Here is a 16,219-nt window from a genome sequence, read left to right on the forward strand (position 1 = left end):
ATTTCCTTTATAGATGGGACCAAGAGCCAGAATCTCAACTTGGAATTTATCCCTCTGATACTAGAATATAGTGAAAATGATAACCCCAGGGGTTCTGCTCTTTTTACTCTTGCCACTTCCCTTGACAGCTAGATGTTTGGTTTTTGACAGTCCTTCACATCACACCAACATCTTCAAACTCGGTAATTCTATGATCTATTCTGCAATATTTGGAAATTTCTACTGCTAATAATTGTATTCCTGGCCTGGGACTGACAGTTTTCTGTGAACACAGTAACTTTTCATTGCAGTGCTGAATCACAGAGAAATCTTTGTGAATAAATACATTTTAATAGGGATCAAGCTTAAGTTAAATTTTAGTTGCAGGAGAGCTACCAGTGCAAATAGTTAAAGTGATGATTAACTGAGTAATACCTTCCATGCATAGGCAAGTTTGCACATGTATAGGTTGTAACAAGTACATCATGTCTTACCTTTCTGTCTAGAGGCTAGAGTTTTGTGTTTTTGTTCAACCTTGATTGTGACACAAGTGCAGATTTCCAAAATGTTAAAGTGTGGGAAAATGTGCATCTTAGAATTGAGGAAGCTGTGACTACTAGTAGAGATTGGGGCACAGAAGCAAAAGGTGGCCAAGGTAGGAGAAAGGCACTAAACAGGGAGTTTAGTTCTTACCTTTGCAATCAAGCAGAAAAGTCAACAGGAAGCTGTACCATTGAAAAGTTTGAGTTACTTCACTTATGGATACCAGTATAGAAAAGAACCACATATACTTATTCAGGTTCATGATGATAATTTACTCATATCCACCTTAGGTTGGGTAGAATATTGTTATAAGTCATTTTGTACTCATAAGTTTTGGTTTCTTCATTAGTAAAATGGTAGAACTGCATTAGAACTAGATAATTTTCAAGTTTTTGTGTGGTTCTGTCAGTACAGGATTCCACAGTGGAATTTAGGCACTACATTTGGCAAGAGGTGTTTCTTTGGTGGCCTACAGATAAAAATCACGTTTGGAACAATGCTGTGTATTGTATGTGATAATTCTGTATGTTCACATAATTTATATTAGTTTCAGAATATGTTAATGTATCTCATTTGATAATCTCAGTGAGATGATGAAATAGGTCAGGAAGGTATTATATTCATTTTGCTGATGAAATGAAACCATTGTGGTTAGCATATTGAATAGTTATTTAAATCTGATGATCTTATTAACATTTGAGATACTAGTCACGAGGATGAAATCTTGCCGCTGAGGAAGAAAACCCTGTCAAAACAGCTTCCCTACCTTCATCTATCTGGCAAATTGACATTTCCTCCAGTTCTGACTTGAATATCCTGCAAAGCTTTTCTTGATCTTTCTTATACCTCAGCATATTTGAAGCACTTTGATCAGCCTGCTCAGGACTCTGGATTTGAATGATCTGTTTAATGCCTTACTCATTCACCCTAGTGAACTCCTTACACCCCACAGCCTGCATAGCACCTGGCATATAGAGATGCTCAGTGAAAAACTGCAGAATGAAATGAAAGAGCCCAGTTGATGGGCTGGTGTTAAAAGGGTGCTGTGGAGGAGGGGAAACTTGGGCTCTGGGGTGGGAATAAGACATCTTGTATACTTTTTTTTATAGATAGAAATTTTGCCCTGTACATGGATTTAAAAATTAAAAAAACAAAACAATAACCTAGTTTAATAAAAGGGAGGTAGCTAGGGGTCAGATCTACTAATGAAATAAATTTGGATTTTTAAATAATGGGAATTAAAGCTCCTGAATTCATGGGAATTTTTAAATTTCTGTTTTATTTTTTCCCTAAACTATATTCCTATATCATACACATTTAACAGCAACTTTATATTTAATTAAGACTGATGTAGAGTACTGCAGTAGAATTTTTAAATTCCCTCAAGAATAAACCCGTTAAATAAACCCGTTAAATAAACCTGGTTAAGCATTATGTCATATGATGTTTTTATTTATCTAGAGATCTGTTCTTCTTATTGAAAGACTCTTGTTAAAAGAAGCTCTTTTTTAGTACTGACTTTCTCAAACTTGCCATAATGTAATGACCCCTTTTAAAAGAAAAATGCAAAGTATTTTTCATAGTAGTTGTACAGACAATGAAAGTAGATATAAAATCTTCGTTTTTGGATCATTGACAACTATAAACCAAGTCTGCAAATTAAATATAAAGACAATTATACAAAGCCAAAAAATTAAAATTAATACAGTTATTCAGTGTGACGGATGATATTTAGGTTTCACAGTAGAAAAAAATAGCCTTGGGTCTGATTCCATTTTAAATCTGGTTCTATATTTTAACTTCAGTGATACTGAAAACTGCAAGTGCTGATTCTCAGATGTAATGTTGTGCAAGGTGGTATTAATTTCTTCAAGGCTTTTGTAAGTTCAGGTTTATCAGACCTCATAACTAACAAAACACTTGCCCGCACACATTCCTCAAATACCAATTTTAATGAGATGTCAACTGTTATGTTCACTTGCTGATGTTAAATGGCTCTCTAACACAATTAATGTTGGAAGTGAGAATGGAAAAATGTCATTGCATACTTAGAACCACATTTACTGCTAATGAACTTCGGCAGATTGTACTACAGAGGTGGGACCCATGTAATACTTGTAGTGTGTATTTGGTATTGGCTTTTGAAAATACCATAAATATATCATGCCTATATCACCATATGCTTTGATGATTCAAGTTGCCTGTACTTTACACTCTTTAAATTACAGTTACTGGGGCTTCCCTGGTGGCGCAGTGGTTGAGAATCCGCCTGCCGATGCAGGAGACACGGGTTCGTGCCCTGGTCCGGGAAGATCCCACATGCCGCGGAGCAACTAAGCCCGTGAGCCATGGCCGCTAGGCCTGCGCGTCCGGAGCCTGTGCTCCGCAACGGGAGAGGCCACAACAGTGAGAGGCCCGCATACCGCAAAAAAAAAAAAAAAAAAAAAAAAAAAAATTACAGTTACTATGAAACCCTTGCTCGTAGAGTGTGCAAAGAGGACATTTGAAGATCTTAACCTAGCTGAAGAAGCAGCAGTGAAAGCCTACTGACAGTACTTGTTTAGATAGCAGTTACTCATGATCCAGAATGTTTATCATTCATCTTAGATTATCTTTTAAATAAAAATATTTTTTAAATTTTGGGGCTTCCCTGGTGGTGCAGTGGTTGAGAGTCCACCTGCCAATGAAGGGGACACGGGTTTGTGCCCCAGTCCAGGAAGATTCCCACATGCCATGGAGTGGCTGGGCCTGTGAGCCATGGCCGCTGAGCCTGCGTGTCCGGAGCCTGTGCCCTGCAACGGGAGAGGCCACAACAGTGAGAGGCCCGCATACCGCAAAAAAAAAAAAAAAAAAAAAAAAATTTGGAGGGGCTTCCCTGGTGACACAGTGGTTAAGAATCTGCCTGCCAATGCAAGGGACACGGGTTCAAGCCCTGGTCTGGGAAGATCCCACATGCCGCGGAGCAACTAAGCCCGTGCACCACAACTACTGAGTCCGCATGCCACAACTACTGAGCCTGCACTCTAGAGCCCATGCTCCAGAACAGGAGAAGCCACTGCAATGAAAAGCCCGCACACCGCAATGAAGAATAGCCCCTCTGCTCACCACAACTAGAGAGAGCCCACAGCAATGAAGACCCAACGTAGCCAAAAATAATAAATAAATTAAAAAAAATTTTTTTGTATACAATTTTAGACTGCCCTTCTACTCCCAACATATCTGTGACCTCCTGTTCGGGAAACACTGCTTTGGCAAAAAAAAAAAAAAAAAAAAAAAAAAAAATTTCATTTTTTTTTTGGCTGCGCAGCGCAGCATGTGGGATCATAGTTCCCTGACCAGGGATCGAACTTGCATCCCCACTGCAGTGGAGGCACCCAGTCTTAACCACTGGACTATCAGGGAAGTCCCTGGCAAATATTTTTCTTTCTTTTAAAGAAATTTTTAAAATTTTATTTATTTTTTTAACATCTTTTTTGGAGTATAATTGCTTTACAATGGTGTGTTACTTTCTGCTGTATAACAAAGTGAATCAGCTATACATATACATATATCCCCATATCCCCTCCTCTTGGGTCTCCCTCCCACCCTCCCTATCCCACCCGTCTAGGTGGCCACAAAGCACCGAGCTGATCTCCCTGTGTTATGTGGCTGCTTCCCACTAGCTATCTATTTTACATTTGGTAGTGTATATATGTCCATGCCACTCTCTCACTTCGTCCCAGCTTACACTTCCCACTCTCTGTGTCCTCAAGTCCATTCTCTACATCTGCGTCTTTATTCCAGTCCTGCCCCTAGGTTCTTCATATCCATTTTTTTTTTTTTTAGATTCCATATATATGTGTTAGCATACGGTATTTGTTTTTCTCTTTCTGACTTACTTCACTCTGGAAAGCAGGCTCTAGGTCCATCCACCTCACTACAAATAATTCCATTTCGTTTCTTTTTATGACTGAGTAACATTCCATTGTATATATGTGCCACATCTTTTTTTTTTTTTTGCAGTACGCGGGCCTCTCACTGTTGTGGCCTCTCCGGTTGCGGAGCACAGGCTCCGGACGCACAGGCTCAGCGGCCATGGCTCATGGGCCCAGCCGCTCTGCGTCATGTGGGAACTTCCCGGTCCAGGGCACGAACCCATGTGCCCTGCATCAGCAGGTGGACTCTCAACCACTGCGCCACCAGGGAAGCCCGTGCCACATCTTCTTTAACCATTCATCTGTTGATGGACACTTAGGTTTTTCCATGTCCTGGCTATTGCAAATAGAGCTGCAGTGAACACTGTGGTACATGACTCTTTTTGAATTATGGTTTTCTCAGGGTATATGCCCAGTAGTGGGATTGCTGGGTCGTATGGTAGTTATATTTTTAGTTTTTTAAGGAACCTCCATACTGTTCTCCATGGTGGCTGTATCAATTTACATTCCCACCAGCAGTGCAAAAGGGTTCCCTTTTCTCCACACCCTCTCCAGCATTCATTGTAGATTTTTTGATGATGGCCATTCTGATTGGTGTGAGGTGATATCTCATTGTAGTTTTGATTTGCATTTCTCTAATGATTACTGATGTTGAGCATCCTTTCATGTGTTTGTTGGCTATCTGTATATCTTCTTTGGAGAAGTGTCTATTTAGGTCTTCTGCCCATTTTTGGATTGGGTTGTTTGTTTTTTTGATACGGAGTTGCATGAGCTGCTTGTAAATTTTGAAGACTAATCCTTTGTCAGTTGCTTCATTTGCAAATATTTTCTCCTGTTCTGAGGGTTGTCTTTTTGTCTTGTTTATGGTTTCCTCAGCTGTGCAAAAGCTTTTAAGCTTCATTAGGTCCCATTTGTTTATTTTTGTTTCTATTCCATTTCTCTAGGAGGTGGGTCAAAAAGGATCTTGCTGTGATTTATGTCATAGAGTGTTCTGTCTGTGTTTTCCTCTAAGAGTTTTATAGTGTCTGGCCTTACATTTAGGTCTTTAATCCATTTTGAGTTTATTTTTGTGTGTGGTGTTAGGGAGTGTTCTAATTTAATTCTTCTACATGTACCTGTCCAGTTTACCCAGCACCACTTATTGAAGAGGCTGTGTTTTCTCCATTGTATATTCTTGCCTCCTTTATCAAAAATAAGGTGACCATATGTGTGTGGGTTTATCTCTGGGCTTTCTATCTTGTTCCATTGATCTATATTTATGTTTTTGTGCCAGTACCATACTGTCTTGGTTACTGTAGCTTTCTAGTATAGTCTGAAGTCAGGGAGCCTGATTCCTCCAGCTCCGTTTTTCTTTCTCAGTATTGCTTTGATTATTCGGGGTCTTTTGTGTTTCCATACAAATTGTGGAATTTTTTGTTCTAGTTCTGTGAAAAATGCCATTGGTAGTTTGATAGGAATTGCACTGAATCTGTAGATTTCTTTGGGTAGTAGAGTCATTTTCACAATGTTGACTCTTCCAATCCAAGAACATGGTATATCTCTCCATCTATTTGTTATCATCTTTAATTTCTTTCATCAGTGTCTCACAGTTTTCTGCATACAGGTCTTTTGTCTCCTTAGGCAGGTTTATTCCTAGGTATTTTATTCTTTTTGTTGCAGTGGTAAATGGGAGTGTTTCCTTAATTTCTCTTTTAGATTTTTCATCATTAGAGTATAGGAATGCAATACATTTCTGTGCATTAATTTTGTATCCTGCTACTTTACCAAATTCGTTGATTAGCTCTAGTAGTTTCCTGGTAGCATCTTTAGGATTCTCTATGTATAGTATCATGTCATCTGTAAACAGTGACAGCTTTATTTCTTCTTTTCGATTTGGATTTCTTTTATTTCTTTTTCTTCTCTGATTGCTGTGGCTAAAACTTGCAAAACTATGTTGAACAGTAGTGGTGAGAGTGGACAACCTTGTCTTGTTCCTGATCTTAGTGGAAATGGTTTCAGTTTTTCACCGTTGAAAATGATGTTGGCTGTGGGTTTGTCATATATGGCCTTTATTATGTTGGGGTAAGTTCCCTCTATGCCTACTTTCTGTAGTGTTTTTATCATAAATGGGTGTTGAATTTTGTCAAAAGCTTTTTCTGCATCTATTGAGATAATCATATGGTTTTTATCCTTCAGTTTGTTAATATGGTGTATCACATTGATGGATTTGTGTATATTGAAGAATCCTTCCATTCCTGGGATAAACCCCACTTGATCATGGTGTATGATCCTTTTAATGTGCTGTTGGATTCTGTTTGCTAGTATTTTGTTGAGGATTTTTGCATCTATGTTCATGAGTGATATTGGCCTGTAGTTTTCTTTCTTTGTGACATCTTTGTCTGGTTTTGGTGTCAGGGTGATGGTGGCCTCATAGAATGAGTTTGGGAGTGTTCCTCCCTCTGCTATAGTTTGGAAGAGTTTGAGAAGGATAGGTGTTAGTGCTTCCCTAAATGTTTGATTGAATTCTCCTGTGAAGCCATTTGGTCCTGGGCTTTTGTTTGTTGGAAGATTTTTAATCACAGTCTCAATTTCATTTCTTGAGATTGGTCTGTTTATATTTTCTATTTCTTCCTGGTTCAGTCTCGGAAAGTTGTGCTTTTCTAAGAATTTGTCCATTTCTTCCAGGTTGTCCATTTTTTTGGCATATAGTCGCTGTAGTAATCTCTCATGATCCTTTGTATTTCTGCAGTGTCAGTTGTTACTTCTTTTTCATTTCTAATTCTATTGATTTGAGTCTTCTCCCTTTTTTTCTTGATGAGTCTGGGTAACGGTTTATCAATTTTGTTTATCTTCTCAAAGAACCAGCTTTTTGTTTTGTTGAGCTTTGCTCTAGTTTCCTTCATTTCTTTTTCATTTATTTCTCATCTGATCTTTATGATTCTTTCCTTCTGCCAACTTTGGGGGTTCTTTTGTTCCTTTTTCTCTCATTGCTTTAGATGTAAGGTTAGGTTGTTTATTTGAGATGTTTCTTGTTTCTTGAGGTAGGGATGTATTGCTCTAAACTTCCTTCTTAGAACTGCTTTTGCTGCATCCCTTAAGTTTTGGGTTGTCATGTTTTCATTGTCATTTGTTTCTAGGTATTTTTTGATTTCCTCTTTGATTTCTTCAGTGATCTCTTGGTTATTTAGTAGTGTATTGTTTAGCCTTCATGTGTTTGTATTCTTTACAGATTTTTTCCTGTAATCGATATCTAGTCTCATAGGGTTGTGGTCGGAAAAGATACCTGATATGATTTCAATTTTCTTAAATTTACTGAGGCTTGACTTGTGACCCAAGATATTTTCTATCCTGGAGAATGTTCCATTAGCACTTGAGAAGAAAGTGTATTCTGTTGTTTTTGAATGGAATGTCCTATAAATATCAATTAAGTCCATCTTGTTTAATGTATCATTTAAAGCTTGTGTTTCCTTATTTATTTTCATTTTGGATGATCTGTCCGTTGGTGAAAGTGGGGTGTTAAATTCCCCTATTATTATTGTGTTACTGTTGATCTCTCTTTTTATGGCTGTTAGCATTTGCCTTATGTATTGAGGTGCTCCTATGTTGGGTGCATAAATATTTACAGTTGTTATATCTTCTTCTTGGATTGATCCCTTGATCATTATGTAGTGTCCTTCTTTGTCTCTTGTAATAGTTTTTCTTTTAAAGTCTATTTTGTCTGATATGAGAATTGCTACTGCAGCTTTCTTTTGATTTCCATTTGCATGGAATATCTTTCCCTCCCCTCACTTTCAGTCTGTATGTGTCCTTAGATCTGAAGTGGGTCTCTTGTAGACAGCATATACAGGTCTTGTTTTTGTATCCATTCAGCCAGTCTGTGTCTTTTGGTTGGAGCATTTAATCCATTTACATTTAAGGTAGTTATCGATAGGTATGTTGCTATTACCATTTTCTTAATTGTTTTGGGTTTGTTACTAGGTCTTTTCCTTTTCCTGTGTTTCCTGCCTACAGAAGTTTCTTTAGCATTTGTTGTATAGCTGGTTTTGTGGTGCTGAATTCTCTTAGCTTTTGCTTGTCTGTAAAGGTTTTAACTTGTCAGTTGAATCCGAATGAGATCCTTACTGGTAATGTTGGTTGTAGGTTTTTCCCTTTCATCACTTTAAATATGCCCTGCCACTCCCTTGTGGCTTGCATAGTTCCTGCTGAAAGATCAGCTGTTAACCTTATGGATATTCCCTTGTATGTTATTTGTTGTTTTTCCCTTGCTGCTTTTAGTATTTTTTATTTGTATTTAATTTTTGATTGTTTGAATATGTGTCTTGGCGTGTTTCTCCTTGGATTTACCCTGTATGGGACTCTGCACTTCCTGGACTTGATTAACTATTTCCTTTCCCATATTAGGTATGTTTTCAACTATAATCTCTTCAAATATTTTCTCAGTCCCTTTTTTCTCTTCGTCTTCTGGGACCCCTATAATTCAAATGTTTGTGCGTTTAATGTTGTTGCAGAGGTCTCTGAGACTGTCCTCAATTCTTTTCATTCTTTTTTCTTTATTCTGCTCTGCAGTAGTTATTTCCACTATTTTATCTTCCAGGTCACTTATCTGTTCTTCTACCTCAGTTATTCTGCTGTTGATCCCTTCTAGAGAATTTTAAGTTTCATTTATTGTGTTGTTTGTCACTGTTTGCTCTTTAGTTCTTCTAGGTCCTTGTTAAACGTTTCTTGTATTTTCTCCATTCTATTTCCAAGATTTTGGATCTTTACTATCATTATTCTGAATTCTTTTTCAGGTAGACTGCCTATTTCCTCTTCATTTGTTACGTCTGGTGGATTTTTACCTTGCTTCTTCATCTGCTGTTTGTTTCTCTGTCATCTCGTTTTGCTTAACTTACTGTGTTTGGGGTCTCCTTTTCGCAGGCTGCAGGTTCATAGTTCCCGTTGTTTTTGGTGTCTTCCCCCAGTGGGTAAGGTTGGTTCAGTGGGTTGTGTAGGCTTCCTGGTGGAGGGGACTGGTGTCTGTGTTCTGGTGAATGAGGCTGGATCTTGTCTTTCTGGTGGACAGGACCACGTCCGGTGGTGTGTTTGGGGTGTCTGTGACCTTACTATGATTTTAGGCAGCCTCTCTGCTAATGGGTAGCGTTGTGTTCCTGTCTTGCTAGTTGTTTGGCATGGGGTGTCCAGCACTGTAGCTTGCTGGTCGTTGACTGGAGCTGGGTCTTAGCATTGAGATGGAGACCTCTGGGAGAGCTTTCGCTGTTTGATATTACATGGAGCCGGGAGGTCTCTTGTGGACCTATGTCCTGAACTCGGCTTTCCCACCTCAGAGGCACAGGCCTGACACCCAGCCGGAGCACGAATACCCTGTCAGCCACGCAGCTCAGACGAAAAGGGAGAAAGAAAGAAAGAAAACAATAAAATAAAATACAGTTATTAAAATAAAAAATAATTATTAAAAATAAAAAAATTAAAGAGTAATTTTTAGAAAAGAAGAGAGCAACCAAACCAAAAAACAAATCCACCAATGATAACAAGCACTAAAAACTATACTTAAAACAAAACAAAAAAGGAAAAACGGACAGATAGAACCCTAGGACAAATGGTAAAAGCAAAGCTATACAGACAAAATCACACAAAGAACCTTACACACACATACTCACAAAAAGAGAAAAAGGAAAAAAATGTATATCATTGCTTCCAAAGTCCACCGCCTCAATTTTGGGATAACTCATTGTCTATTCAGGTATTCCACAGATGCGGCGTACATCAAGTTGAGCGTGGAGATTTAATCCTCTGCTCCTGAGGCTGCTGGGAGAGATTTCCCTTTCTCTTCTTTTTTCCCACAGCTCTTGGGGTTCAGCTTTGGATTTGGCCCTGCCTCTGCGTGTAGGTCACCTGAGGGCGTCTGTTCTTCGCTCAGACAGGACGGGGTTAAAGGAGCAGCTGATTAGGGGGCTCAGGCCAGGCGGGGAGAGGGGTACGGAATGCGGGGTGAGCTTGTGGCGGTAGAGGCCAGTGTGACGTTGCAACAGCCTGAAGTGTGCCATATTCTCCCAAGGCAGTTGTCCCTGGACCACGGGACCCTGCCAGTGGCAGAATGACAGGGTCTTGGGAGAGGAGGTGTGGTTAGTGACCTGTGCTTGCACACAGGGTTTTTGGTGGCTGCAGTAGCAGCCTTAGCATTTCATGTCTGTCTCTGGTGTCCATGCTGATAGCCGCAGCTTGCACCCATCTCTGGAGCTTGTTTAAGCGGTGCTCTGAATCCCCTCTCCTTGCGTACCCTGAAAAATGGTCTCTTGCCTCTTAGGCAGTTCCAGACTTTTTCCCGGACTCCCTTCCGGCTAGCTGTGGCGCAGTAGCCCCCTTCAGGCTGTGTTCGCGCAGCCAACCCCAGTCCTCTCCCTGGGATCTGACCTCTGAAGCCCGAGCCTCAGCTCCCAGCCTCCACCCATCCTGGCTGGCGGGTGAGCAGCAGACAAGCCTCTCAGGCTGGTGAGTGCTGGTTGTCACCGATCCTCTGTGCGGGAATCTCTCCGTTTTGCCCTCCGTGCCCCTGTTGCTGCGCTCTCCTCCATGGCTCCGCAGCTTCCCTCCCACCATACCCCGTCTTAGCCAGTGAAGGGGCTTCCTAGTGTGTGGAAATGTTTCCTCCTTCACAGCTCCCTCCCAGAGGTGCAGGTCCTTTCCCTATTCTTTCGTCTCTGTTTTTTCTTTTTTCTTTTGCCCTACCCAGGTACGTGTGGCATTTCTTGCCTTTTGGGAAGTCTGAGGTCTTCTGCCAGTGTTCAGTTGGGTGTTCTATAGGAGTTGTTCCGCATGTAGTAGATGTATTTCTGATGTATTTGTGGGGAGGAAGGCGATCTCCAGGTCTCACTCCTCTGCCATCTTGAAGGTCTCCCTTGCAAATAATTTGCTGATCACTGTCTAGGAGTATAGGATTCAAAGATGGGAAAATAAAACAAATTTTAAAAACTTGGCCCTTCTTAATGTAATGAGAGACACTTTAATGGCAAAGTGTAAATAGATTGATTTGTGCTAACCTAAAGGTATGCAAAGAGGGCTATGGGAAAAAATGGAAAGGAGTCACTCTGTTGTCTTATGGGTAGGGGAGAGGTTTAGATCACATCATGGAAAAGATCTTGTTTGAATAGGTTCTTAAAAGATGAGAGGGTGAGGAGGCTTCCTGGTGGCGCAGTGGTTGAGAGTCCGCCTGCGGATGCAGGGGACACAGATTCATGCCCTGATCCGGGAAGACCCCACATGCCGCGGAGTGGCTAGGCCCGTGAGCCATGGCCACTGAGCCTGTGCGTCCGGAGCCTGTGCTCCGCAACGGGAGAGGCCACAACAGTGAAAGGCCAGCATACTGCAAAAAAAGAAAAAAAAAAAGAAGATGAGAGGGTGGGTTTCAAGTAGGCAGAGAGATAGTATGTGTAAAGACCAAGGTCATGAAAGATATGATTATTATAATGATGAGATATGTATGGCCCAGGATAGCATTTGTAATGTGAGCAGGAAGTTGGAACCCCAAAATAGAAGTTTTAATTGCTAGACCCACTGTTTAGCTCTTATTTCATATACTCTAAGGGAGCCATGAAGATTGTAGAACAGGGAGAGGTATTCATGGTAGTATTTTTATATGTAGCAATTACCACAGTGTATTGTAATGTTCTCCACTAGTTGTTGGAACTCCTCAAGGGCTATGACCATGAGTTATAAATCTTTGTATACTAAGCTTTTGGTAGAGCAGCTGTTAAAGCTAATGCTTAGAAAACATTGATTGAATGATTAATCATGAGTAAAGAGGATTTGGGAGAGAATAATGACAATCTCCTGTGGTGGTTTTAATTTTTTGTGGGTGATAGACCATTCTGTGGTTCTGTTGAAAGCTATAAACCTTCTCCTTGAAAAGGTAAATACATACAACATTTGGCCTACAGTTTCATGGGATCCTTGTATCCGTGAAGCCAGTCCATGGATTCCTGGTTCAGAATCCCTCCTTAGGAAATTATCCCCAGGGAACCTACAATCACTGCCAAACCTCACCATGAATAAACTACTGTCTCTTTTAACAATCTTTTAAATGTTAGATTATAACTGTATCTTATTCTTATACTTTTTTTGAATTCTCTTCATGCTTGGGAGGATTTAGTTCAAAGAACTGAATTATTTATGGAGAAAGAAAAGAATTTTTATAATGATTAAGGTAAAACTTTGCTGGTCTGTAAAGATAATAGACAAGCATGCTAATTAAGCTAGCAACCAGGAAGCAGCTGCTTGAGGTAATGCTGATGTTCCTTGAGTTTGGGTTTAGCATATGAGTTAGGGGTCCTCAAGACCATCCTCCAGCTTGATGATTTCCTAGAAGAACTCATAGGACCCAGAAAAGCTGTTATACTCGTGGTTTTTATTTATTACAGTGGAAAGATACATATTAAAATCATCTAAAGGAAAAGGGAAGGCTCATGGGGCAAAGTCCAGGAGAAACCCAGTACAAGCTTCCAGATGTCCTCGCCCAGTGCAGTAGCACAGGTGCACTCCATAGCTTAGCAATGATGTATGACAGCACATGTGAAGTGTTGCTAACCAGGGAAGCTCACCAGAGCCTTGGTGTGTAGGGGTTTTATTGGGGCTCAGTCACAAAGGGTTTGCAGCATTCTTATCAGGGAGAATATTTCAAGGTGTCAGAGCTCATCTCCCAGGAACTGGCCAAGGGCCAGTCCTGAAGACAGGCCTTTCTTGGGATGTGCAAGGTTTGAGCAACTTGGGCCTGCTGAGTGAACCCTTTCCTGCACACCTCGTTAGCTGTTCAGAGTTAGCTAGCTTTCTTCTGGCCTGCCCACCTAGCCACTCTTTTTCTAGTTACAATAGACCTCTCATCACAGATGGCCATTCTGTAAACCTGGACTCTTCCTTTTCCCTTACCAACATGTAATTGTAAAGTTTGATTGGACTCAAGGACACTAGTCCTTGAATGATCTGTCCTAGTGATCTGTCACTCATTCAGCACTTTTTGAATGTTGCTGTGTACCAGGCCTAGTTCTAGATGTGGATGGATCATGAGGGAGAGGAAAAAAATAACAGTTCTGGTAAGCAGTGTATGCTCAGGGAACACTTAATCTTGGAGAGCTTAGTGAAAGGTTGTGTGTATGTGTGGGAAGCTGTTGGTGATAATTAGAAGACTTCCCTTAAGTTGAGTATAAAGATCAAATAGATAAAAGTGGGCATGGAGTTAGTGTTTCTCCAGTCATTTCTGTAGCCAGTTGCCTGTGTGATTGGAGCACATATGTATTGTTACCTTGCGTATGAGAAAGTACCCTAATCCTGGTTAGAAGATACATGTCCTTTGGGGGTTTGCAAAGGAGAAAGGAATGTCTGGCTCAATACAAATCTGTTTCCATTACTCCGTTACCATAAACTTACCCTGACATTTCCAACCTACAGTGAGGAGGTGGTAGTATTTTCACATTGCTCCCCAGTCGGGGGAATATATGAATGCCTAGTTTTGGACCAATAAGTATAACCTTTATAAATTTCAGTGTACTTTGTTTCAAATGGGAGGGCAAATGCTTGCCTTACATTGATGTAATTGCACGTAACAGTTTTTCTATACTTGGAAGCCGAAAGTTTTAGGAAAAAGCCTGGGTCCAAATTTCAGCATGTCTGGCTCCTACCTATGTGTGCTTCTGAACAGAATTTGGAACTTCTGAGGTTAAGAAAGAGTTTGGTTTTTTGAACACAGCAAATAAATTGTATAATTATAATAGAATCAGGAATGTATTAGTACAGAGAATATGGGATAATTTAAAATTGTTAAACTTGAGAATTTTTTCTGATAAGATCTTTTCTTTTCCCCACAGCATTACAGTGTTTCTGCCATCTTTGTACAAAAGACAATTTTACTTGTGTCACAGATGGGCTCTGCTTTGTCTCTGTCACAGAGACTACAGACAAAGTTATACATAATAGCATGTGTATAGCTGAAATCGATCTAATTCCACGAGACAGGCCATTTGTATGTGCACCATCTTCAAAAACTGGGTCTGTTACTACAACATATTGCTGCAATCAGGACCATTGCAATAAAATAGAACTCCCAACTGTTGGTAAGTTGTTGTATAAGTTTTTTCTTGATACTACAAGAAAAGCTCTTAGACTATGATTTTAGAGCTGGAAAGGATCTTAGAAATTGTCTATCCCAGTTTATTCAGTATAGAGGCAAGAAGTAACTTGTCCAAAGTAGTAGTTATAAGGGTAGCCAAGATCCTGACTCCTGCATGTGTGTTGTTTGAGAAGGTGGTTCTGAGATACTTTCTCTGAGGTCTGTTGTGCCTAAAAGGGTAGCCTCCTTTAGAGAATCCTGATAAAGCCCACCATAGCAATATGTCCTCAGAGTATCCCTACTTTGTCCTCAGAGTGAAATTTTTTCCTTGTATAATGCTCCAGCCTTTTAAAGCAGTCAGTAATGGGCGGGAATTGAGAGCAGCACTAAACAGTCCAGGTGCCTTCATTTTGTAATATCACCTTGCCTTATGACCTTTATGTATAAATTATTATATATGATTTCTAGGTATTTGGTCCTTCACCATAGTTTACATTTTAAAATGTCCTGGAAGAGCCAGGAATTTGAAAGCTTCATAAATGCTTAGGATTAGATTAATTTTAAGGTTCTGATTTACGATGCCAGTCTGAGCTCATCTGTTTAACTCTTCTGGCACTTTCCCCAAATCAAAAATACCTACTATAATAATCAAAGGAATACAAAAATGAGGAAAACCTATATTAATGCTAAGAGAATTAATGGAAGAAATGCCACTCACATGCCTATAGTTGTGAGGAACTCTGCAGTTTATAGTGCAGATTATTACAGACTAGTGAAGAACTGACTAACTATAGGAAAAGAAGTAGGTGAAAGACCCTCTTGCAGAATCCCACCAATACCTTAAGCTGAGGGGCTGGATGTGAGGCTAGGCTACAGGGGCAAACTCTCAATTCTCCTTTAGGAAGCACCTGCTTTCAGTGCTCACTTTCCACTCAGAGTTGGTCTAGGCATCATGCTAATTAAAGTAGGAAGCACTGCTGTAGTTCAGAGGAAAAAGGCCAGTCCTGCCAGTTGTAGAAGGAAGGCAGTCCTCCACCTAGTTTGAGTGATAACAGCAAAGTAAAACCAAGTCTTCAGCATGATAGAGAAGGTCCCTGTGGCAAAGATAGAGAAGGTCCCTGTGGCAAAGCTCTGTCAGACTGTAATTTTTCTGACTTTTATATAGGCATCTGCAATTCTAATATGAGAAGGAGAATGATAATTCCAGAATTTCCCATTTCTATTGTTTGAAATGGTTTGAAATATCAGAATGGAGACTCACAGAACCTTATGAAGAGCTCACTTTATTTTTAATGCTAAAATATACAAATACCTCATTCCCAGGTCCCTGATAATCAGACAGCAAAAGCATTTACCAAATGGAAAGATTCCATGGTTCAAAAGAAGTGAACTGAACTGGATAAATGAGAGTAGATGTCATCCTATGAAATACACTTACAACACGTTAGGGAAGAACTTTCAGACAGTCCAAGGTCTGTTTTCAGTTGTTCACAATGAAATGAGAACATTTCACAGTTGTTAAGATCACTTTCAGATGAAAAGCTCAATTGATGAATTATTTTTAAAAATGCAGTATTGAAAGTAAACAGCAGACTGGATGTTGTAACTTTATTGTCAAGTGTGAGACAAGCTTAAAGCAAGACAAACTTGAGAAATTGTGTTACAATTCAGAGAAAAAGACAGTTGGTGAGCAAATTAAGAGACATAG

The 16,219-nt window shown here is 40.0% G+C and overlaps 1 protein-coding gene across 4 annotated transcripts in view; it reads left to right on the forward strand.

Annotated features, from left to right (window-relative positions):
* The window catches only part of TGFBR1 (transforming growth factor beta receptor 1), a 67,288-nt gene that overhangs the window by 21,251 nt on the left and 29,818 nt on the right, over positions 1-16,219 (forward strand). For 2 of the 4 annotated variants that reach the window (XM_059071002.2, XM_059071003.2), the window contains exon 2: positions 14,270-14,515. The exons of 1 other annotated variant lie outside the window; for it this stretch is intronic. In XM_059071002.2, coding sequence (XP_058926985.1) covers positions 14,270-14,515 — 246 coding nt within the window. Of the gene's footprint in view, positions 1-10,855; positions 10,905-14,269; positions 14,516-16,219 lie in introns of those variants that run through there. One more of the 4 variants, XM_067039760.1, reaches the window with a different exon arrangement.

Source organism: Kogia breviceps, chromosome 8 (genome assembly GCF_026419965.1).
Source record: "Kogia breviceps isolate mKogBre1 chromosome 8, mKogBre1 haplotype 1, whole genome shotgun sequence".
Lineage (NCBI taxonomy): Eukaryota > Metazoa > Chordata > Mammalia > Artiodactyla > Physeteridae > Kogia > Kogia breviceps.